Raw genomic sequence first — 24,798 nt, forward strand, 5'->3', positions numbered from 1 at the left:
GCAGTGTCAAATGCTTTCTGTCCAAATACACCAACAGTCATTCTCTCACCAAACCTTTCTTTTACCTCTTCAAAAAAAGCCAGTGTGTTTGTTAAAATAATTTCCCCTTCAGAAATCCATTCTGAAAACTCCTTGAAAGTTATAATGTACCATGGATACCTGTGTTTGTGTCACTTCAGTATTCATGTGAACTTTGTATTTGGGAGCACAGAGAACCATTTTGAAATCTGTTGACAAAGCAAAGTTAGGAGCAGAGAGAAATCACAACTGTTGACAGACTGGTGGAGAGGATAGCAAGGTGAGCAGATAAGTGGGAGATACTTTCTCTCCTCTAAACTATGATGTTAAATATCCAGAAAATGGCAATGGTGAATGGAAATGTTTGTTAAATAGTAGGTAGCATACACCTTGATTATGTCGACTTATAGAACAGAAAGAAAGAAATTTTGATCATTAGTTTTGCATACAGAGACATCAGTTATAAAACTGTCACATTATGGCTGTTCAGGACATTGGTTAGGTCACTTTTGGAATACTGTGTGCAGTTGTGGTCTCCCTGCTATCGGAAGGATGTTGTGAAACTTGAAAGGATGCACAAAAAATTTACAAGGATGTTGCCAGGGTTGACGGGTTTGTACTATAGGGAGAGGCTGAATAGGTTGGGGCTGGTTTCCCTGGAGCATCAGAGGCTGAGGGATGACCTTATAGAGGTTTATAAAATCCTGAGGGGCGTGACTAGGGTAAGTAGACAAGGCCTTATTCCCAAAGTGGAGAAGTCCAGAACTAGAGGGCATAGGTTTAGGGTGAGAGGAGAAAGATTTAAAAGAGACATAAAGTGTTTGACACAGGGTGGCACAGTGGCTCAGTAGTTAGCACTGCTGCCTCAGCGCCAGGGGACCCGGGTTTGATTCCAGCCTCAGGCGACTGTCTGTTTGGAGTTTGCACATTCTCCTCGTGTCTGTGTGTGGATTTCCTCCGGTTTCCTCGCACAATCCAAAAGATGTGCAGGTCAGGTGAATTGGCCATGCTAAATTGCCCGTAGTGTCAGGTGCATTAGTCAGGGATAAATATAGGGTAGGGAGATGACTCTGGATGGGTTACTCTTCGGAGGGTCGGTGTGGACTTGTTGGGACGAAGGGCCTGTTTCCATACTGCTGGGAATCTAATCTAATCACTGAGGGTGGTGCGTGTATGGAATGAGCTGCCACAAGAATTGATGGAGGATAGTACAATAAAAGTTGAAAGGCATCTGGATGGTTGGATGAACAGGAAGAATTTAGAGGGATATGGGCCAAGTGCTGGCAAACGGGACCAGATTAATTTTGGGATATCTGGTCGACATAGACTAGATGAACTGAACAGTGTGTTTCCGTGCTGTATAACTCTATGACTCTGTAAGACGGTACTGAATTTATAGGAACTCATTGGCTCATATGAATGTAGTGTTAGGTTCAGTGATACCAATTTGTGAAGTTTAGTTTTCCAAACTATGCTGGATATAAACTGCTTTATAATTAGCTTAATACCCATCAATATTTGTATGTATTGCATGACACCATCACACTTTATTTTCCAAAGCCTCGGTGATACTGAGAAAAGAATGTAGCTGGCAGAAGCAGATTTTTGTTTTTTAGTTGGAGGCATTTACCAAACCTCAGGGAGGGCCACATTGTCTCTCACACGGAAAACTGTTTTGATTGTCTACCGGGCAGATTGAGCATTAGTCCTCACATAGATTTTGAAAACAAAAATACTGCGAATGGTGGAAATCTGAAAAGAACACAGTGATTGCTGGAGAAACTCTGCAGGTCTGACAGCGTCTGTGCCGAGAAATAGAGTTAAAGTTTCGAGACCAGGGTAGTGATTCTTCACTTCTGTTCTGTGTCTGACTGAGGATTAGTCGTCCTGTGACATATGAAAATGAGAATCAATAACAGACTGGGCCTCACCATTAACCCTGAATCGACAATATGTTACACACTTTGTGGCATCTGTACAATTTTTTCAGTGCTGGTCTTTGTTTTTTTTCTCTCTAACTTTATTTGGGGCCTGGCAAGTGTTCTTGAATGGAACGAGTGATTTTTGGGATCAGTGGTTTTCAAAACTGTCAATATCTGGGGATTTCCACACCACAAGGTCTATATCTGGTCTAGACTAATTAATAAAGATCGCTTGTTATGAGTAAACACTACCTCCATTACTCTTGTATCGTCCACTTTGTTTACCAACCTTTTGGTCACTTAACACAATTTGTCCTCTTTTGACTTTGTGTCAATTTTTATCTGATTCCATTCCTGCAAAGTTCCCTGGAGTATTTTGGCATAGGAAAGGTGCTATGTGAATGTACTCCATCGTTGTTCCATTTTGGTTTTGAAAATAATTAGTGTAGAATGTATGTTTCTGGGACATTCTGAGGTGTAGGAATTGTTTGAATATTGAGAGTTAAACTTTCCTACCAACCACAGGATTGGTTCCTGCATCGTCGCAAATGAATTAGTGATGTACATAGTTATGTTTGCGTAGACAGGGGCAGTTGTCGCAATCCAAAAGCAAAGCGTTGTGCAGAATGCTTTGACATGATGAGGTGCAGCTAAGTTATTATGTGCTATTAATTGTTCCAGTTTGGCGATGCCCTGCTTATGGTTGGACTGCAAATTGCAAGAATCAGACTCAACATTTTAAAACAACATTGTATCTCTTTTTAGGCATGGCATAACCCAGCTCTGGCAATTACTCTGAATTATAATTTCCCTCCCACCTTAGAAAGGGCAAGTTAACATGTCAGCTTGTGGCGTGCATGCCAACTACGAGTTGATCAGCTGTAAAAAAAATTTGTGAACAAACATTTATTTTGTGTCTAGAGTGTGTTGCTGGAAAAGCACAGCAGGAGACTCGATGTTTTGGGCCCGAATTCTAACAAAGGGCTTTGGCCTGAAACGTCGAGTCACCTGCTCCTCAGATGCTGCCTGACCCACTGTGCTCTCCCAGCACCACACTCTCTCAACTCTGATCTCCAGCATCTGCGGGCCTCAGCTTCTCCTAACTTATATTGTGTCTTCAATGTTGTAAAACATCCCAGGGTATTTTAGTGGAGTATAATGAGACAAAATTGGCTCCAACCCGTACAAAAGATATTCGGAAAGTTGACCAAAATCTTGCTGTAAAGAAGTATTAGGTGAATGTCTTAATGAAACAATATACAATCGATATTTTAAGAAAGGTGCTAAGGAGTATGATGATTTGAAAAGGCAATTGGTATTGGACTGCCTGCTTTTCTGAAAACTGTTTTGTCGAGTCCCTTCTCAGCACTTCCTTCCCCAATACCTTCTCTGAAGGTGATTTATAAGAACTAGCTGTGCTCTGATGTCCTGTTGAAAGCACACTGCAGAGTCCAAGTACATGGAACTTGTTAATTATAGTATACTCCCAGGTTGGGTAATCTCCCCTCCACGGCTGTGGGGAAAGGACTCAGATGTTGGACTGTTTGGGTAGTTTAAGAAAGGTGAAGGGAATTGTAGAGCAGTTAGCCTAACACCTAGGAATTTAACGGAGTCTGCAATTAAAGTTAGAGTGACTGGACGCTTTGGACATTTTCAGCTCTCCAGGAGAGCGCGAGTATGTATTTGTAGATTATACCTAACTAATCTGATTTTGAGGTAACTAATGTGAAGGACAGTGTAACTCTATATGGACTTTCAGAGGCATTTGATAAAATCAGTTAGAAGAGACTTTTGGCTAAATTTGTCGTCCATGGCACTGATTGTAGTCTTCCCAAGCCTCCAGGATTGGACTGCAGTCTCCAGGAATTGGTCAATCTTCTGTGCACTAACCTGAAGAAAAATATTGGCACATTATATGCTTTTTGTCATTTTCTTTGAGTATTTCGAGTAACTGGATACAAAAGTAGTGAACATATTTGGAGAAATTTTGTTTGGCTGATAGTTAAGGGTTATCCCAACTGGCTAATGAGTCTTTGTGCTTTCTGATTAGTGGTGGAAGGCAGAATGCTACAAGGATGGGTGGTTTGGATGACCAACAGCTATCATGTGATGAGACCTCCAGGAGTAGATTGAGTCACAGTTCGCAACCTTAAACGGAAGGCAAATGGTTGGACTGATTAGCAATTTGACAGAGCCACAGGAGATGGAGGTTGGGGTTGATGGAACGGTAATCTGATTAGCAGTGTGTTACTGGGGAGGGGTCCCGCGTGGATCTGTGTTGGAGATATTTTCTTTTTTTTCCCCACAAGTTTACAAAAGAAAACTTAAAAAAAAAGACCCAAGTATAAAATTGATATATAGTTAAATCTTAAATAAATGATAACCAAAATCTATCAAACAAGAAAACAGAAATACCAAGAGATTAAAAAAAAGACAAAACTCAACTAACTACTCATCTAACTTACAACTAACCAGAGTGTACCATTAAAATTCTTACATTATTCAAGAGAGAAAATTCAACGGATAACACATAAATTGAGCAGCGATATACATGCTCGGAATGTGTTAACGTCAGATTATAACACAACCCGCATTTATCCAAAACATCCTGAGCATAGAGCATATAAAATTCACAAAAATAAAAGCTCTTTAGTACATTCAGATCAATATAATAAAAAAAATTTCTAAATAGTAAAAAAAAGTATAAAACGTATTTAAATGGAGACCTTCCCCCTTATTCCCAGGGGCCATCCCTTCTTTTCCAAAACACCCATCATAACCTCTCCCAACCAGTGCCCCACCCTTGACCCAGGCACCCCGCGATAGGATAAAGAAAATTCAAGTATACTACTGAACTAGAACTAACAGTGAGTACCCTATCTTCCCCACCCCCACCCCCACCCCCGACCCACACCAACACCTGGATATATTTGGTAATGTTAATACCATATATGAACATATATGACTAAAATTACAGTCTCAGCAAATAATAATTAAATATATTAATACAAAATAACAGGGGAAAACAACCCCGCTCCCAAGGACAAAGATAAAATAAGATAAGGTAACCCCATCTACATTAATTAGACCCCCTGGCCTATATATATATATTACATACAAAAAAAAGGGGTGGGAAATGCAATCGCTAAGTCAAGGATGAATAAATAAGTCCTTCTTCCCACCCCCGGAGATAATATTAAACAGTAAGATAATGAAAGGAAAAAAAAGGGGGGGTAGACCAAGGTGGGGGTAGGGCAAAACAACATCAATTAACTCTTATAGTTTGTCTGAGAGTCCAAAGGTTCCTTGGCCTTCTCTGGTGATCCGAAGTTAAACACGGACCCTTCATGGCTAAAGTGTGGTATGGCTGAGTAGCGCAACGAGAATTGAATGTTTAAATCCTTTAAACACTTCGCTTCATCAAATGCCTTCCTCTTTTGAACCAAAGCTGGGGAAAAGTCCTGAAATAACATAATCTTGGATCCTTCTATGAGTCATGGCTTGTGGATCTTTCCCAAGATTTCTGGAGGCTTCCAAAAGCATCTGCCTCACCTTATAGCTCAGCAGCCGAAACAGGACCGGGCGGGGGCGCTGGTTTGAGCCGGGCCCGCGTATTGTGACCCGGTAGGCCCATTCTACCCTTGGAGTAAAAAATGAGGTCTGCAGATGCTGGAGATCACAGCTGAAAATGTGTTGCTGGTTAAAGCACAGCAGGTTAGGCAGCATCTCAGGAATAGGGAATTCGACGTTTTGAGCATAAGCCCTTCATCAGGAATGAGAGAGAGTAGCCAAGCAGGCTAAGATAAAAGGTAGGGAGGAGGGACTTGGGGGAGGGGCGATGGAGGTGGGATAGGTGGAAGGAGGTCAAGATGAGGGTGATAGGCCGGAGTGGGGTGGGGGCGGAGAGGTCAGTAAGGAGATTGCAGGTTAGGAGGGCAGTGCTGAGTTGAGGGAACCGACTGAGACAAGGTGGGGGGAGGGGAAATGAGGAAACTGGAGAAATCTGAATTCATACCTTGTGGTTGGAGGGTTCCCAGGCGGAAGATGAGGCGCTCCTCCTCCAGCCGTCGTGTTGTTAGGTTCTCCAAGGACCTGCATGTCCTCAGTGGAGTGGGAGGGAGAGTTAAAGTGTTGAACCACGGGGTGGTTGGGTTGGTTGGTCCGGGCGGCCCAGAGGTGTTCTCTGAAGCGTTCCGCCAGTAAGCGGCCTGTCTCCCCAATATAGAGGAGGCCACATCGGGTGCAGCGGATGCAATAGATGATGTGTGTGGAGGTACAGGTGAACTTGTGGCGGATGTGGAAGGATCCCTTGGGGCCTTGGAGGGAAGTGAGTGTGGAGGTGTGGGCGCAAGTTTTACATTTCCTGCGGTTGCAGGGGAAGGTGCCGGGGGTGGAGGTTGGGTTGGTGGGGGGTGTGGATCTGACGAGGGAGTCACGAAGGGAGTGGTCCTTGCGGAACGCTGATAGGGGAGGGGAGGGAAATATATCCTTGGTGGTGGGGTCCGTTTGGAGGTGGCGGAAATGACGGCGGATGATGCGTTGTATGCGGAGGTTGGTGGGGTGGTAGGTGAGAACCAGTGGGGTTCTGTCTTGGTGGCGGTTGGAGGAGTGGGGCTCAAGGGCGGAGGAGCGGGAAGTGGAGGAGATGCGGTGGAGGGCATCGTCGATCACGTCTGGGGGGAATCTGCGGTCTGGAGGCCATCTGGGCTGTGCGGTGTTGGAACTGGTCCTCCTGGGAGCAGATGCGGCGGAGACGAAGGAATTGGGAATATGGGATGGCGTTTTTGCAGGGGGCAGGGTGGGAGGAGGTGTAGTCCAGGTAGCTGTGGGAGTCAGTCGGTTTATAGTAGATGTCTGTGTTGAGTCGGTCGCCTGAGATAGAGATGGAAAGGTCTAGGAAGGGGAGGGAGGAGTCTGAGACAGTCCAGGTGAATTTCAGGTCGGGATGGAAGGTGTTAGTAAAGTTGATGAACTGTTCAACCTCCTCGTGGGAGCACGAGGCAGCGCCGATACAGTCATCGATATAGCGGAGGAAAAGGTGGGGGGTGGTGCCAGTGTAGTTGCGGAAGATGGACTGTTCCACATATCCTACGAAGAGGCAGGCATAGCTGGGGCCCATGCGGGTGCCCATGGCAACTCCTTTAGTTTGGAGGAAGTGGGAGGATTGAAAAGAGAAGTTATTCAGGGTGAGGACCAGTTCAGTCAGTCGAAGGAGGGTGTCAGTGGAAGGGTACTGGTTGGTGCGGCGGGAAAGGAAGAAGCGGAGGGCTTTGAGTCCTTCGTGATGGGGGATGGAGGTGTACAGGGACTGGATGTCCATAGTGAAAATAAGGCGTTGGGGACCGGGGAAGCGAAAATCCTGGAGGAGGTGGAGGGCGCGGGTGGTGTCCCGAATGTAGGTGGGGAGTTCTTGGACTAAAGGGGACAGGACCGTGTCGAGGTATTGGGAGATGAGTTTGGTGGGGCAGGAGCAGGCTGAGACAATGGGTCGGCCGGGGCAGGCAGGTTTGTGGATTTTGGGCAGGAGGTAGAAACGGGCGGTGCGGGGTTGTGGGACTATGAGGTTGGAGGCGGTGGATGGGAGATCCCCTGAGGTGATGAGGTCATGGATGGTCTGGGAGATGATGGTTTGGTGGTGGGAGGTGGGGTCGTGGTCAAGGGGGCGATAAGAGGAGGCGTCCGCGAGCTGGCGTTTGGCCTCAGCGGTATAAAGGTCAGTGCGCCAAACTACTACCGCGCCTCCCTTGTCTGCGGGTTTGATGGTGAGGTTGGGATTGGAGCGGAGGGAGTGGAGGGCTGCACGTTCTGAGGGTGAGAGGTTGGAGTGGGTGAGAGGGGTGGACAAGTTGAGTCGGTTAATGTCACGGCGGCAGTTGGCTATAAAGAGGTCGAGGGCGGGTAGGAGGCCTGCACGGGGTGTCCAGGTGGATGGGGTGTGTTGGAGGCGGGAGAAGGGGTCATCAGAGGGTGGGCGGGAGTCTTGGTTGTGAAAGTAGGCACGGAGGCGAAGGCGGCGGAAGAATTGTTCAATATCTCGGCGCGTGTTGAACTCATTAATCCGAGGGCGTAGGGGAATGAAGGTGAGGCCCCTATTCTACCCTTACCTGGCCTGATCCAGCCTCCAGATTCAATAACTGCGGAAGCCACTGTTCAAGGAACATTATAAGCTGGCCTTCTTCTTCCTGTTCGGGAAGGCCCAGCAAATGAATATTTTCTCGACAACCTCGAGAATCGAGGTCGTCAATGTGGTTCTCTAAGGTCCGGACTTACTGCTCGAGAGTCCAGACCCGATCCACGGCTGATTCTGCGACGGCCTCGGAGGTCGCGACCTTTAGCTCTGCCCCTCCCTCTTGGCATTCAATTTCTTCGATGTCTCGGCTGTGATTTTGTAGCGCGGCCGAGAGTGAATTCCACCGAGTTCGGGACTCTTCTATGAAAACATCGATCTTTGCGTCGAGTTTGGAAATTATTTCCACGAGGCTCACCACCCGGGGCGGCTGTGGACACCTCTGCTGCAGCTGGGGAGGGTGGGGGAGGGGCTGCTGCCTGCTGAGAACTGCAGGCTGTTTTCCCCCTCGTCATTTTTACAGGAAACTGAACTGTATAAATTTAATACTAAATCACTAATTACATTAAAAAAACCTTTTTAGTTGATTTGGTAAGTGTGGTGGGGGAGGGTGGCCCACTTTGCCTAGGTCCTGGGAGGAGCACTATAGACTCTGACTTGCCGCCATCTTGGATCTCCCGGAGATATTTTCTGAACAACCTGTCTCGCAGTGTTATACTCTGGAGCAGGTGGGACTTAAACTCGGAACTCCTGGTTCAGAGGTGTGGACGCTACCACTTCACCACAAGGGTCCATCTGTGTTGGATTCTCAATGATTCACAAGTCATTAATGACTTTCTGCAGTTATTAACGTCACAAATCCAAATTTGCTGATGACGTGAGGATTGGCAGCATGGTAATTGTGTAAAGAGAGGTAAATCATGATACAGAGGTTGACAGATAAAACAATGGGCAAAACGACAGTTTATTTTAATGTAAGTAAATGTGAGGTCTTTGGCTTTGAGTGCAAAATGCATGGAATAGGGCACTTTCTAAATGGTGAAAAATTAAACACTGCTGGTCCTGAAAGACATGAGGATCCAGGTTGATAACTGCTAGATGGCTCAGTAGTTAGCACTGCCACCTCACAGCACCAAGGACGCGGGTTCGATTCCAGCCTCGGGTGACTGTCTGTGTGGAGTTTGCACGTTCTCCCCTTGTCTGTGCAGGTTTCCTCCAGCTGCTCCGGTTTCCTCGCATAATTCAAAGATGTGTAGGTTAGCTGAATTGGCCATGCTAAATTGCCCAGAGTGTACAGGGATGTGTAGGTTAGGTGCCTTAGTCAGGGGTAACTGTAGAGGAATGGGTTTGGGTGGGATACTCTTAGAGGGTTGGTGTGGACTTGTTGGACCAAAGGGTTTGTTCCCACACTATCAGGAACAAATGCAAAAATGATCAAAAGTACACATGAAATGATGGCCTCTTTGCAAGAGAACTAAAGTATAAGGGAAGCAGTAGGGTCTTGTTGCTTGGTATTAGTGTCCATACCTTAGGGTCAGAAGGTCCTCCTTGTCCCAGACATATGTCTTCGATATCTGAGCAGGGAGATGAAAATAGCTATCAGGAGAGATGTTATGATTTAGATACACAAAACTTCAATTTGTTCACGCTCGGACAAGTGAGCGAGACTCTTAGTGCCACAACTCAGTTTGTTTTTGATCTCTGCGGCATGTGGTTATATGTTTCACAGAATGATGCCTGGAAACTGGACTTCAATTACCAGGAGAAATTTCACCAGGAGAGGTTGAGTTCCCCGAAATTCAGCATCTGAAGGGGTGATCTTAATATAATTTTTATAAGATATTCAGAGAAAGAGCCAATACTGATTGGAAGAACTGTTAATGTGGAGTACAGGATTGAGTGCATAGTCAAAAACAAAAGCTAGACATTTCAGAAATGAAATTGGGAAAGATGTTGCAAGCACAGGGTGGGAGAGGTTGGATCATCCTTGTGCAAATTGACATACAAATTGTTAATTTTTAATCTGAGATTGATCAATATTTGTCAAGGAAATGTACTAAGGGGTTTGGGGCAAAGGTAGGTCTGCAGAGTTATGTCACAGATTGGCAACATTCTTGTTGATGAGTGAGACTGTATGGCCAATTTCTTTTCTTTGTGTTCCTACGTTGTGTAGAAGCTCTTTCAGAAAGCATGCACCGGGACAATGGGTCAAAGGGCCGCCTCCTGGTTTGTAAGATTTTGCAACTTTTTTCTGTGTCAATTTATGAAGTTGACGACCTGATTCCCTTGAACAAAGGTCGCAACAACGAATATTACTGTTCAGGAATCTCAACCCTTGTTGCTGATGTTTTCACACCTTCCCATCTGTTTCTTGGAAGAATCTATTTGTCGCTCCCTTGATTTCCTTTCTTTTGGAAGGTGTTGAGAGCTGTCCGACGTCACTTCTTCCAGATCACCTTTCATCTGTCTTCATTGATAAATTTAAGTGGACGATCTCAAGCTTGTCTGTAAACAAAGGAGAAGTGTTTGACTGTTCGCACTCCAGGCTCTGTATCAAACATGTTTTTAATTCCAACCATGCAGAAACACAGCGCTTTTGAAGATGATCAGAGGCAAACTTCGTTTGTAATCTGTTTGAACAGAGACTGAGGCATCAGTACTAACTTGGGGGTCGACCGCTTATCAATTAGTTATATCGGGCAGCAGTTGTATTTCAGGTGGCACTTTGGCTGTGGGCATTTTGAATAGGTGGAAGTTTCAAGCTACTTTGTAGTAACTGTATTGCCATCTCATGTTAATTAGGGTCTTGGGATCACACAACATTTGATTAGGTGGGGGCAGGGGATTCAGCCATGATTGAATGGCGGAGTGGACTCGATGGGCCGAATGGCCTTCCTTCCACTCCTATGTCTTATGGCCTTATGATAGTGGTAGTGGCTGTTCCTCTGGCTAGACATTCTGAATTCATGTCTCACTTGCCGTGGAGGTGTATACAAACATATTTAAAAGAAATAGACTTACTGCAGGCCCCCAAGCTGTTAAATGTACTGGCAGGGCCTTGGGAGAGAGAACAAAGGAACTGTAGAAATGTACCATTGTAATTAAGATATCAAAGACTACTTTATCATTTACATTAGGGTCTCTAATCTTGTAGGTGCTCCCGATTTGAAAAATTAATCCATTAATCCAAAGAGTGAGAAATGATTTTGTAAGGGTGACTAGACATCTCCCATTCCCCCCCAGTCCTGACTCCAATTGTCTGCTGTCCTTCTGATAGGCCTGCTGAGAAAAATATGGAAATAGTGAAGATAATTGTGATTGTCTCAATGTTAGTGAAGTATTTTTAATCAACACCAAGGACCTTGATCTTTACCCGGTGGTGTCAACAGGAAAATGACACTCTTAAAAATGAAGGAACTACCCAAAGTTTGTAATCCCTGAGAAGGACAGAGAAGGTTGGTTCTTGGGCTCTTGTGGCACAGTGGTAGTGTACCTACCTCTGGACCAGGAGGCTTGAGAGTTGAAGTCCCACCTAATCCAGAGGTATGCATTGGCATCCCTTTCCAGGTTGATTGGAAAATATCTACCTGTTCTAGTGAGCTGAGGAATGGCTCATGATGACCATGGAAGGAGTGGGCTCAATAGACTGAAAGGATTTTCTTTTGTTCCAGTTAGTCTGCATTTATATAGTGCCTTTATCTTTAATGCAAATATTTGAGGCACTTAACAGGAGAGTTCTCCCCCAATATTCGACCCTCTATCATTGTAAGAATTGTTAGGAAAGGCGAGCAAAATGCTTGATCTAAGACCATTTCTTCAAATTGTGTCTTAAAGGAGGGGAGTGTGTTAGAAAGGCCTAGTGATTTAAGAAAGGCATTGTAGAGTTTAGGTCCTCAGCAGCTTAAAAACATGGAGAATGATGGATAATGATCGGTACAGGGAATATTGAAGAGACCATAATGAAGAGTGTGATGTTCTTGGTGGATTGTAAGGCTGGAGGACGTCGGAAAGCTAGGATACCCTACATTATCTGACAATATAAATCTTTGAGGGGCAGAGTTGGTCTTTCCATTTTTTGCTCAATCTCGTCCACATTATCTGTATTACTTCTAGTTATAATGCAAATACCTAAAATTGAAGTGAATATTTTATTGTCTCCTTATCTCAGTTTTGAAAGATCTTCCCTTTTACTCTAAGGCTGTGCCATTTGGTTCGAGTCTCTGTTGCCAATGGAAACATCTTCCCAGTGTCCACTCTGTCTAGGCTGGGCCTGTCTGTGTCCAGCCTAAGCTTGTCGATTCAAAGCATATGATGAAACTGTGATGCATCGAAGAGGCTAAAGTACTGTTGACCTTTTAAATAAATGGAGGGATCCTTAACAACGGTTGATATATTTTAAATTAATTCAGTAATGAGACCAATCAGTCCATCAGGCCTGTACTGGCACTTTGAAACAGCCATGGTAGACCATCCCACTCTCCTCCCCATTCTCCATAGCCTTGCAAAACTCTCCTGTTCAAGTTACTAACTACAGCAAACATTTTATTAACAGACAGGCACCTGTGGGACCAGGAATTTGACGTTTAATCAAATATTCCAGTTGATCAAGAGTTCCACATAATTGGGTGTAAAAACACACACTAAGCAAGAGAAACATAACGTGGGGGAATACATAACACTGTTATGCTTTATTATTTAAGTGATTTATGCTGTAAATAATACAACTTTGCTTTCAATAAAACTTACTGCCAAAACCCCTACTCACTCGCACCGTCCCTTAACTGACTTCTCGGGTAGCTGTAGATGCTGGAGATCAGAGTCAAGAGTGTGGTACTGGAAAAGCACAGCAGGTCAGGCAGCATCCGAGGAGCAGGAGAATTGATGTTTCGGGCATAAGCCCTTCATGAAGTGCTTTTCCAGCCCCACATTCTCGACCGAGATTGCGTTGGGTTCCTGATCCCATCAGATATTCACTCTGTTAATATCAAATGACCAGATGAATTGATAAGTTATAAACTTAAACATAATGCTCACTTGTGCTTGCTCTGCCGCCTTATTAGACCAATATGTTGTGACCCTATACCTCAACACTTGTTTTTTTTTCATTGCTGGAAAAGGTAGAGAAAGATCAAGCCTAACCAAGGTGAGTGGAAAGAGATGGGTGACAGCTAATGTTGCTTTTACCTTTCAGTCCCAGGCAATGCAGTGGCTCCCAATTACAGGCATGTGCTGTCCATAAAAATAGCTCCTTGACCAGACCTTGTACTCGTGCCCGCAATTATCTCACTGTGATAGCCTTACCGTGAACAGCTGCGAGCTGATCATAGCTGTTATCCTTTCACATTTGTGTCTTTTAAAAATTATGAACTGCAGGGAGAAATAAAGTTTTTTTTAGAGCAGAGATTTACCAGAATGGCTGCATAATGCCACAGAAAAGACTTTGATACCTCGTGTGACCTCTGTGTTTGTGGCTGTAGTCTCCTGCAATGTGCAGACAATCAGGAGCCAAGGAGCTGTTTACAATGAAGCTGACTGATTCTCAGCTAACTGAGCAGGTTGGAACTGGAAACAAGATAGAAAGACACAAGAGGCTGAGAGAGAGAGAGAAAGACACAGCAGTGTGTGCTGTTGTTTTCCCCAACAGAGGCTGCCTGTTCTCTGTGGCAAAAAAGCAAGCCAGGTTTAAACTTGAATGAAACCACTGACCTTGCTGTGAGCTGTGACTTTTGAACTGATAAATTGGAGACATTTTCACAGTGCATCAGTCACTTGGTACTTCTTATACACCAGTAGAAACTTACAGAGAAAGGTAACTGTATACTAAGGGCCAGGTTAGTTGAAGTAGGATCATCTCAATATAAGAATTAGGAAGCAAAGATCAGTCAACTGATGTTTCATTTTTTATACCTCCACCAATAATCTGTTCTCTTAATTTGTCCGTCTGTGTATGTGTAACATGTATGTAAAGGTGAACTTATAAAGTGATTAGAATTTTACTTAGTGTTTATGGCAGTGATTTTACATCTGCAGATATAGTCCAATTACTTACTATAATTCTTGTTGAGTACAGAATCCTGGTGTATGCTTTCTATCACCCTTGATCTGAACATGAGGTAGACTGGGGCACTCTGAGTACCTTTAAAACAAAACCTTTACCAGTTCAGTATGACTGTGGGAATAGTGGAGCCTGTGAGCTACGCCAGTGGGAGGTAACATTTGTACAGTAACAATAGGATTGGATATTCCACTGGAGTTGTTATAGTGTATGCAAGCTGGGGAAGGGAGAGGTTCCATTGGCCTGTGCTATATTCTGAAATATAATTGAAGTTTTGGGTGAATAAACTTTAAGATTTCCTGAGTTTCGTGGCAGCAATTGTCACCTGTCTCTAGAGCAAGAATTTGTCCTAGTGGTTTTGACGGACTACTTTGGTTTCCTGTGGGATGATAACAGTTTGAACCAATAATCAGAAGATTGAGTTCAGACCAGTAGTGATTGTATTGAGGCACATTCCTGATGACGAGCCTATGCTCAAAACGTCGACTCTCCTGCTCCTCAGATGCTGCCTGACCTGCTGTGCTTCTCCAGTACCACACGTTTTGACTCTGGCCTGCACCATCTGCAGTCCTCACTTTCTCCCATTATAATGAGGACAGGTGGACCTCACAGAATATGAGTTCCCAGAATGGGGCTGTTAATTTGATCTGCTCAAGGCAGATTTCTCTCTCGCTCTCCCTCTGCTGAAGGGAACTCAACCTGAGAGGGAAGGGGAAGCAGTTTAGAAATTGGAGAAGTGGGGAGGAAAAGACATTTATGTGGGCTCTTTGCAATCGCAGAAATGTCTCGATGCATTTTGGTGAAGTTTAGGCAGGGTTGTAATGTAAGGAGAGTGGCAGCTAATGGGCATGTATCAAACAGCCAAAAGCAGTAATGTGATCGTGACTGGATTATGTATTTGTGAATTTATTGAGGGATCTACACTGACCAGAACGTTAGGGATAATAGCCTTATTCTTCTTTGTAATAATACAATGGCAACTTTTACATTCACCAGTGCAGGCAGATATGACCTTTGTTGATCCTTCCACTTGAAGGACAACACTTCTGATATGGCAACGTTCACTCAGTACTGCATTGGATTGGCAACTTTCATCATCGTGACAAGCCCTGATCGAGATTCGAATCCAGAGTTTTATGACAGTTACACGCAGACACGCAGGCACACATGCAGACACACAGATGCACGCACAGACACACACATGTAGACAGACACAGACACACCAGCAACCTCTCCAGTGGAGAGTGAAATGCAAGCTGGGGAAGGGAGTGGTTCCATTCGTTTGTGCTATGTTCTGAAATATAATTGAAGTTTTGCAGGTCAGACAGCTTTATTGCCTCTTTGTGACAACCTGGCCTCACCTCCAGGTTATGCAGGGTAGCAGTCGGTGAGTTGAATTTTATTTAGGCATGTTTTTTTGGTTCACTCGTCCCTAATTGCCAAGATACTGATAGCCTTACTAGGCAATGTCAGAGAGCAGTTATGAGTCAGCCAGATTGCTGTGGGTCTGGAGTTACATGTAGACCAGATGACTGACTTCCTTCCCTGGAGGTCAGTGGTGAAACCTACATGTTTGTCCAACTATTGATACATGATTGTTTCATGTTTGCTGTCACTGAGACAAATTCACAACACCAGATTTTTTTTTCTGTAAATTCCACCAGTTACCATGTTGGGATTTGAACCCATGTTCCTAGAATATTAGCGTTGGGCCTCTGAATTACTAGTCCAGCGATGTTGCCCCCCCTGCACCACTGCCTCCCCACCTTTTTATGTTTTTTTAACTTTTGCTAAAAAAATCTTAACAGTGTATCGACACATGACCTAACCTTTAAATTGTATTTTTTGCTCTTTCTTATATTTTAAGGATTTTGTGATTCACACTACAAAATAAAGCCAAATATTCAATTTACAATGTGGTGATAGTGAGTTTGCCAAATAAGGTGGATTCTGAAAGATTCACAAAATGTGGGGAATTTTAATGCAAGTGTCACATGAGCAGTCATCTGTTCATGTGTCACATGGTCAAACCTCTAGGAATATATTAGATCTGTCTTGGTAATCTGAGGCGCGTGTCTGGAAGTCCAGGGCGTCATTGAGAGTCATAGAGTTGTACAGCGTGGAAACAGACCCTTCGGTCCAACTTGTCCATGCCGACTAGATATCCTAACCTAATCTCGTCCCATTTGCCAGCACCTGGCCCATAAATGCTTCCTATTCATCTGCCCATCCAGATGCCTTTTTAATGCTGTCATTGCACCAGCCTCCTCCTCCTCTTCTGGCAACTCATTCCATACCCGCACCTAACCTCTGCTTGTAAAGTTGCCCCTTTCAAACCTTTCCCCTCTCACCTTAAACCTATGCCCTCTTTTGGACTCCCCTACCCCAGTGAAAGGACCTTGTCTATTTACCCTGTCCATGCCCCTCATGATTTTATAAACCTCTGTGAGGTCACCCCTCAGCCTTCGACGCTCCAGAGAAAAACAACCCTAGCCTATTCAGCCTTTCCCTGTAGCTCAAATCCTCCAACCCTGGCAACATCCTTGTAAATCTTCTCTGAACCCTTTCAAGTTTCACAACATCCCTCCTATAGGAGGGAGCCGCCGATAATGGCCGATGTGACATTCAGGGAGTGCACTGGTGATATTTTAATACTTGCTGTTGGGAGAATGTGTCTCCATCCTGAGTGCTTGAGAGCAAGGACGATGCTGTGAAATAGACTCTTTGGCTGAGTTGCGCCAAACATGCTTTCAAGTGGGACACGATTTGCTTTTTTTTCCCCCTGTGTTGCTGTTGTCTGAGAGTAGAGATCAACTCCCCAGTCTTAGTGTTGCACCTTGGTGATTGAGGAATCATTGTGCCGTCACTAAACGCTACCAAAATAGCAACGTCAAGTCTGAGCCCAAATCTCTTTCCTGTCCCTGCCCCCCCCCCCCCCCCCCCCCCCACACCCCCCCACCCCCACCCCCGGCTAAAATCCCTGAGGGAATTCTGGAAGAGAATGTGATTGCTTGTCAGCACCTCAACAAAGACTGAGAGAATGTATAATACATGAGGCAGAGTAAACACATACACAAAACATAGTGTGAGGGGGCGGTTGAGGGGGGGTGTGGGTAGGGGGCAGGGGTGATCTTCAGTTAACAGTCAAACGTCTCTAAGTCTGTGCTGTGTGAGAATAAAGGTTCAATTGTTTTCTGCTGCTGGGCAGGCTGAGCGAAAAGCTGGCCACTTGAACAGTACCTGCTGTTGATGGAAAGCTTTGCAGGAAGTGGGCTGTGGTTAGGTGAGGGAATGTTGCCAGCAGCTGATGTAAAAGGCAGCCGAGGCAACAGAAGTTTCCATTCTTTCAGGATGTACTGCATATCTTTCAGGGAGAATGGTGAAGGCGGCTGGTGCTGAGCTTCCACGAGATGTGAAGCAACATAACGTTTTCCTTTTCCCAGCCCCAGTGTGCTGAACGCACTGAGAACTCATTGACGCCAGCAAAAAAAAACAAATTACCTTGCATCAGCCTGCGCTGAAATATTCAGTCAGATAGAGATGGCCCTGATATCAATTTGTTTTCTTTTCATTCACTCATGGGATATGGGCATCACGGACTGTGCCAACATTTCTCGCTCGTCCCTTGCTGCACTTGAGAAGGTGATGGTGAGCTGCCTTCTTGAGTCGCTGCAGTCCGTGTACTATAGGTTGACCCACAATGCCCTTTGGGAGGTAATTCCAGGATTTTGACCCAGTGACCGTAAAGGAACGGCAATGTATTTCCAAGTCAGGGTGGTGAGTGGATTGGAGGGGAGGTTGCTAATGTTGGTATCTGCTACCTGTGTCCTTCCAAATGGAAGTGGCCATGGGTTTGGAAGGTGCTGTCTAAGGACCTTTTGGTGAATTTTTGCGGTGCATCTTGTAGATAGGAATAACTACTAATACCAAGAGTCTGTGGGGGAGGGTGTGGTGCCAATCAAACAAGCTGCTTTGTCTTGGAAGGTGTCAAGCTTCTTGAGTGTTGTTGGGGTTGAGCACATTCAGGCAAATGTTGAGTATTCCATCACACTCCTGACTTGTAGATGGTGGGCAGCTTTGGGGGTGAGTCACTCGCCACAGTATTCCAAGCCTCTGAACCTGCTCTTGTAGCCACTGTAGTTACATGGCAAGTCCAGTTCAGTATCCAGTCAATGCTAACACCCCCCCACCCCCAAAACACCACCACCACCTAGGTTATAGTTGGGGGTGGGTTACTGTATTTACATCATCAATGTAACCTGCTTACAATGTTACAAAACTTGACTCCCTATGTGTCTCATGTTTCTTTGCCCTTTAATTAAGTTCGTGCAAGATGGCGCCGGGTATGGTTGACTCCTTGCAACCTCCTGCATGCAGATCTAAGTTTCCTATTTCCTACAATCATTCTACCTATTATTTACTATCTATGCTACTTAACTCTGTGATCTGCTTGTATTGCTCGCAAGACAAAGCTTTTCACTGTGCCTTGGTACACGTGACAATAAATTCAATTCAATTCAATGGACACAAGCTGTTCTTCTGGGACCTCGTTACCTCTCTCTCCCTCTTTGACAGTCATTAAAATGTATCTTTCTCACCAAGGTCTTGACCAGTTGCCCATATCTCTCACATGGCTTGCTGTCAAACTTTACTTTATGATGTGGTGATGCATCCTGGGATATTTTATGATATAAAGGGGTCTATACAAATGTAAGTTAATTGGGAGGAAGTGATTGTGATCAAACACTCTTGGAGAGAGAATTTGAGATCAGGAGAATTTGTACAATACCATACAATTCTCTAGGTTACAGGTTCTCAAACTGGCTGAGAAGTTTTTAAGGGTCCACCACAAGGCACCAGTGTTGGAAATGCCAGTCTTGTGAAACGTGCACCAAGTGTTTGCTTGTTGAATGTTTGTTCGACTTCCATGATTACCGATTTTCCTGAGCATGTTCTGAGTTTCATGTTTTGACCTTTGAGTCTAATGGAAGCGCAATTACAGACGAGAGTTTACCAAGTTATGAGTAAAGCTGGCCTGTCCCTGGGGAAGGGGTGGTGGTGGGGCTGGTCACTGATATCAATCTGCTGTCAGCACTGGATGAGTTGTGCAGAGTGGTGCTCCCACAAACTTTGCTTATCAACGTTTAGGCTGGCTTGGCCCGGCCTCTAAAGGCCCACATTTAACCTTTGACCTGAGAAGAGGATTAGTTTCCTTGCCCCATGATGGCTGAAGTTGGGGACACACGCTGTGAATTTTTCATTCACTTTAATATGCTTTTAAATAGCTTCTGACAGGATGCTTTTCAACTTCTGTGTTAAGAACGTGTTGTTGAACTATTGAAAAGCCAGTGGTATCTTTTGGTTCAGGCATCTACTGACTCCTCTGAAACTTTCTGGTCTGTGTTATTGCATACCAGATTTTTCACATGTATCAGGCCTTCCCTCTTCCTCCTCCTCCTCCTCCAGATTTTCAGGCTTCTCCGATATCGAAGCTTCTCTAATTCTCTCTCCATCACTGCCTTCAGCTGCCTCGGCCCCTAAGCTTTGAGCTTCCCTGTCCCTAACTCTTTCGCTTTCCTCCCTTCTACCATCATTTAAAACCTAACTGTTTGACCAGCTTTTTGTCAGGTGATGACAGGACACTCGGGGGTAACTCAAGCAACAGAAGTTGCAGGAGAAACTCAGCAGCTCTGGCAGAGTGAGAGTTAGCCTTTCAGGGTCTGATGAAGGGTCACTAGACTCGAAACGTTAACTCTGCTTATCTCTCCACAGATGCGTTACCAGACCTGTTGAGTGTCTCCAGGGTTCTCTGCTTGTTTTGAGATTTCCAACACCCACAGAATTTGGTTTTTATTACAAGGGATAACTCCCATCAAACAAAACCAAGAACTACATGTGGCAATATTATTGCATTAAGAGGTGTAATTTCTCCTGGATTTTAGATTAGATTAGATTCCCTACAGTGTGGAAACAGGCCCTTTAGCCCAACAAGTCTACACCAACCCTTCGAAGAGCAACCTACCCAGACCCGTTCCCCATCCTACTTTTTTTTTAACCCCTGACTAATGCACCTAACACTACGGGCAATTTAGCATGGCCAATTCACCTAATCTGCACATCTTTGGACTGTGGGAGGAAACCGGAGCACCCAGAGGAAACCCACGCAGACACGGGGAGAATGTGCAAACTCCACACAGTCAGTTGCCTGAGGCAGGAATTGAACCCGGGTCCCTGTGAGGGAGCAGTGCTAACCACTGAGCCACCATGCTGCCCTAGTTTAGCTTTCAGTAGTTGTTGGGGTTTTGAAGTTGATTGTGGAAGTTGCCATACCTCCCTCTCTACCAGAATTTTCTCTTGATGTTGTTTCTTCCTGGACTGTAGAAAAGTTGCACATGAGATGATCTATTTTAGCAAAGGTGTGTATATGGGATGTTATTGGTGTTTAGTAGTTAAAGAATCTATTATTCTATTAAGTTTTCCAATGGAAATGATGAAGAGCTTATGCTCAAAATGTCGACTCTCCTGCTCCTCGGATGTTGCCTGACCAGCTGTAGTTTTCCAGCTCCACACGCTTTGACTCGGATCTCCAGTCCTCATTTCCTCCCATTCAGATCCAACCGTCTACCCTATCCCTGTAACTCTGCATTTCCCATGGCTAATCCACCTAACCTACACATCCCTGAGCACTATGGGCAATTTAGCATAGCCAGTCCGTCTAACCTGCACGTCCTGGGACTATGGGAGGAAACCCACACAAACACAGGGAGAAAAATGGAATTGAACCTGGGTCCCTAGTGCAGTGAGGCAGCAGTGCTTCCTACTGTGCTAGTGTGCCACTCTGTTCTTTAAATGGTTTTGCAGGATCTTTCACACCAACCTGAGAGAACATGATGGAGCTTACTTTAGCATCTCGTCCGTAAGAAAGTACCTTTGTCATACCTACTGCACTGAAATGTCAGCCTGGGATTGAGCCAAGGCTCTTCCATAAGCATTTGCTCCAGTAAAGTCTTTTATCGTTGTTGTTGAGTCACGCAGACTTGCGGGTAGGGTAAATGGGCGAAGTCTTTTCCCTGAGGTTGGGGAGTCCAGAGCTAGAGGTCATAGATTTAGGGTGAGAGGGGAAAGATATAAAAGAGACCTACGGGGCAACTTTTTCACACACTGGATGGTACGTGTATGGAATGAGCTGCCAGAGGATGTGGTGAAGGCTGGTACAATTGCAACATTGAAGAGGCATTTGGATGGGTATATGAATAGGAAGGGTTTGGATGGATATGAGCCGAGCGCTGGCAGGTGGGACTAGATTGGGTTGGGATATCTGGTCGGCATGGACAGGTTGGACCGAAGGGTCTGTTTCCGTGCTGTACATCTCTAAAACTCTGATGTTTCACAGCTTGTTGCTCGCATAACGTTACAACTGGAAGGTAAGTTTCAAGATACAAACACCATCCATTTACACTGACCCAAAAGGTTGTGAGGAGCCCGAATGCTCTTAGGGCATGTCGATAATCTGGGTTTGATGAGTTGTGCTTCTGTTTGTCAGTGACCCTTCAGTACTAAAGCAGGCGTTGTATTTTGATCTGAAGTCCTGGGTTATCTGTCACACATTCCGGGACAGCTTTTGGCTTCTAGGGCAAGATATATGAGGCTTGTAAAAGGTGGGTTTAATGGCTCTGAAACCATGCAGGGTTTCTCCCAGTCTTTGAAGGATCTGAGGAGAATGCGTCAATTCCGTGGGGTTTTAGCAAAGGCTGAAGTATGTTAAAAATGTCTTCCGTGTGAATTGGTTTACGATTTTAAATGGGAATTGAAATATAGCTGATGGCAGGTTAACCCGAAGGCAGTATTCTGTTTCAGACAATAACTTCAGACTCGTGCAGCCTAGAGTGAATGGCAACTTAGTAGGTTGATAAATCATGAGGAGAGTTGGACCTCTGGGAATGTCATTAGTGGATATTAACTCTGATCCGGGCTGGTTAAAAGGCATCGTGAGTCCAGGGGCTGAACAAATATGTCTGCAACATTGCACACGGGAGGCACCTTTTTTGTTTTCTAGAATGTTCTGTCCACACCTACCAAGTCTCTTGAGGGGGGTGGGGAGTCAAAAGGTTGCTTTAGTCTGTGACTGATTGGCTCGTCGTGTTTGACTCTAACCTTGTGACTTTGCTGCAAGCCAAGGTGCTGGGGTTGGGTTGGTGGAAGAGAGGGGCAAATGGTTTGGTGAACGGTCCTACCCGGCTGACGGTTGAGTTTCCCCAAAAATGCTCAAGACCGATCCCGCCCTCCTGCTCGCTGCTACATTCCCCGTATGTTGTAACAGATCGACTTGCGTTCTTGTTCTCGGAAAGTCTGAACACTTTGGATGGTGTCAATCGCTGGTTTTCCGTGTACGGGTTTCCCTGCAATTGTTAGCACCCTCCCGAGGACAATCCCATGATTATTCACGCACCCATCTGGAACCCTGGCTTCCATGTGACAGCCTTGGGGGTCAGAGAGACAGGCTAGCTATCATTCCAGAAAATATACGCCCAAGTGTAAGGTCGAAAGGAGCAGCTATGTTTCCATTCAGTGGGCAGCAATCTTGAAGCTGGTGAATCCTGGAATCACTGCATACGTTCCTCCCCCAGCTCCTTCTCCAACTGTGGTCAGTGGCCTGGTTTAGATAAACCCAGATTTTACTTCGCCACTTTGTACACGACAAGAGGCTGAATCCTATTGGGACAGCTCTGAAATATAATGGGGAGTGGTAGGGGTGTAGTTGAGGATTGTTTGAGCACTTCAAGTGATTCACGATGGGAATGTCAATCTCCTGATGACAAAACAGTGTTTTTCAAGGGTAACAGTTTCAAAGGGAAGTAATGTCTAAAGTCTCCAAAAGAAGCTGGAGATATGAGAGGAGATATTACAGAGGTTAAATCCATTTATCCAGGAAATAAATGATTATGTTCAGGGTATGGAACAAAGACAAATGGAACGGAGATTATCTGGGGAGGGTACAAATGGGAGTAGATGGGGAGGCTTCAGTTGAGTAGTGAAGAAGGTGTTGGCCTTTATTGGTCAGTGCATTAAGTAAATGAGTTGGGAGGTCATGTTGCAGCTGTACAGCTCATTGGTTAGACCATCTTTGCAACACTGTGCTCAGTTCTGGTCTCCCTGCTATAGGAAAGATGTTGGTAAACTTTAGAGGGTTCAGAAAAGGTCTCCAAAAATGTTGCTGGGTTTGGAAGGTTTGAGCTATAGGGAGAGGCTGAACAGGCTGGGGCTATTTTCCCGGGGAGCATTGGGGGCTGAGGGGTGACCTTACAGTGATTTATAAAATCATGAGGGGCATGGATAGGGTAAATAGACAATGTCTTCTCCCCAAGGTAAGGGAGTTCAAAACTAGAGGGCATAGGTTTAAGATGAGAGGGGCATAATGTAAAAGGGACCTAAGGGGCAGCTTTTTCACGCAGAGGGTGGTGTATGTATGGAATGAGCTGCCAGAGGATGTGGTGGAGGCTGGTACAATTACAGCATTTAAAAGGCATCTGGATGGGTATATGAATAGGAAGGGTTTGGAGGGATATGGGACGAGATTGATTTAGGATATCTAGTCCGCAGAGACGAGTTGAACCGAAGAGCCTGTTTTCCTGTAGAATATCTCTATGACTGTGTCTCTCTCTCTCTCTATGTCTATGTGAAACATGATACATACTGTGTTTGGTGTGTTATTAATTTTGAGTTTTACTCCTGTCAGAACAGACCATCGTGACCTCCTCTGCCTTAGAGATAAATGTACGATTTTTGTGGAATTGCATTCTTTTGAGAAGCTGACCTTCAGACTTTGATCAATCCTCATAAATAAACCCATGCTAAATTGTTGCTTTAAGAATTGAGTCTCCTTTGTCCCTGTGTCGTGGCCTGTGTTGCAGTTTGTTGTAGTTGCTTTTGACTTGTTGGTCCCAAACACTGGATGGACCAAAAGCTTTGTAATGCTGTTAGACAACAGAGTTCTTTTGCTCCCAGTGCCTTTTGATTTTGTTAAACTGTGCAATGGGGAAATAACAATGTTGCACTGACTATCAGCAAACCTGTTCATTCAGTGATTGCAACAGCTATTCCCAAAAGTGACACAAATCGCAATTGGGGATTTTTTAAAAAACTGAAATCTCCAAATTGTTCCCATAAGCCAAAAAGAAATGCTAGTGCACAATGGAGAGAAACGTAAAAAACATGGTTAAGATATTTTCTTCTTTCGTTTGATTCAGGATTGACCGCAAAATGTCTGACAGTCAAACTAACTATAAACTGGATGAAGCGCAGGAAATTATGAATGAGCTGAGAACGATCAAAAAGTCAATTACTTTAGGAGAGAAAGAGAAACAGGACCTTATTCAGGTAAGACATTTTTCCTCGTTAACACACAAAATTAGCAGACTAATAACCCAGGCTCCTAGACTAACCACCCAGGGAACAGGGATTCAAATCTAAACATGGCAATTGGAGAACCTTAATTCGGTTTTTTACAAAAATTCTGAAAACGTACGGCTGAAATTTGCAAAAGTGAGCCTGACGCAGTTAGATTGTCGTTAAAACCAACTGCTTCATTGAAGTTAAAAAATCACACAACACCAGGTTAGAGTTCAACAGGTTTAATTGGAAGCATTAGCTTTCGGAGCGCTGCTCCTTCATCAGGTGGTCATCAGCAGCGCTCTGAAAGCTAGTGCTTCCAAATAAACCTGTTGGACTCTAACCTG

The 24,798-nt window shown here is 44.8% G+C and overlaps 1 protein-coding gene across 3 annotated transcripts in view; it reads left to right on the forward strand.

Annotated features, from left to right (window-relative positions):
• wwc3 (WWC family member 3) overlaps positions 1-24,798 on the forward strand; it is a 202,521-nt gene that overhangs the window by 122,195 nt on the left and 55,528 nt on the right. For all 3 annotated transcript variants that reach the window (XM_060833413.1, XM_060833414.1, XM_060833415.1), the window contains exon 6: positions 24,310-24,439. In XM_060833413.1, the coding sequence (XP_060689396.1) occupies positions 24,310-24,439 (130 nt within the window). The remainder of the gene's footprint in view (positions 1-24,309; positions 24,440-24,798) is intronic.

Source organism: Hemiscyllium ocellatum, chromosome 12 (genome assembly GCF_020745735.1).
Source record: "Hemiscyllium ocellatum isolate sHemOce1 chromosome 12, sHemOce1.pat.X.cur, whole genome shotgun sequence".
Taxonomy (NCBI): domain Eukaryota; kingdom Metazoa; phylum Chordata; class Chondrichthyes; order Orectolobiformes; family Hemiscylliidae; genus Hemiscyllium; species Hemiscyllium ocellatum.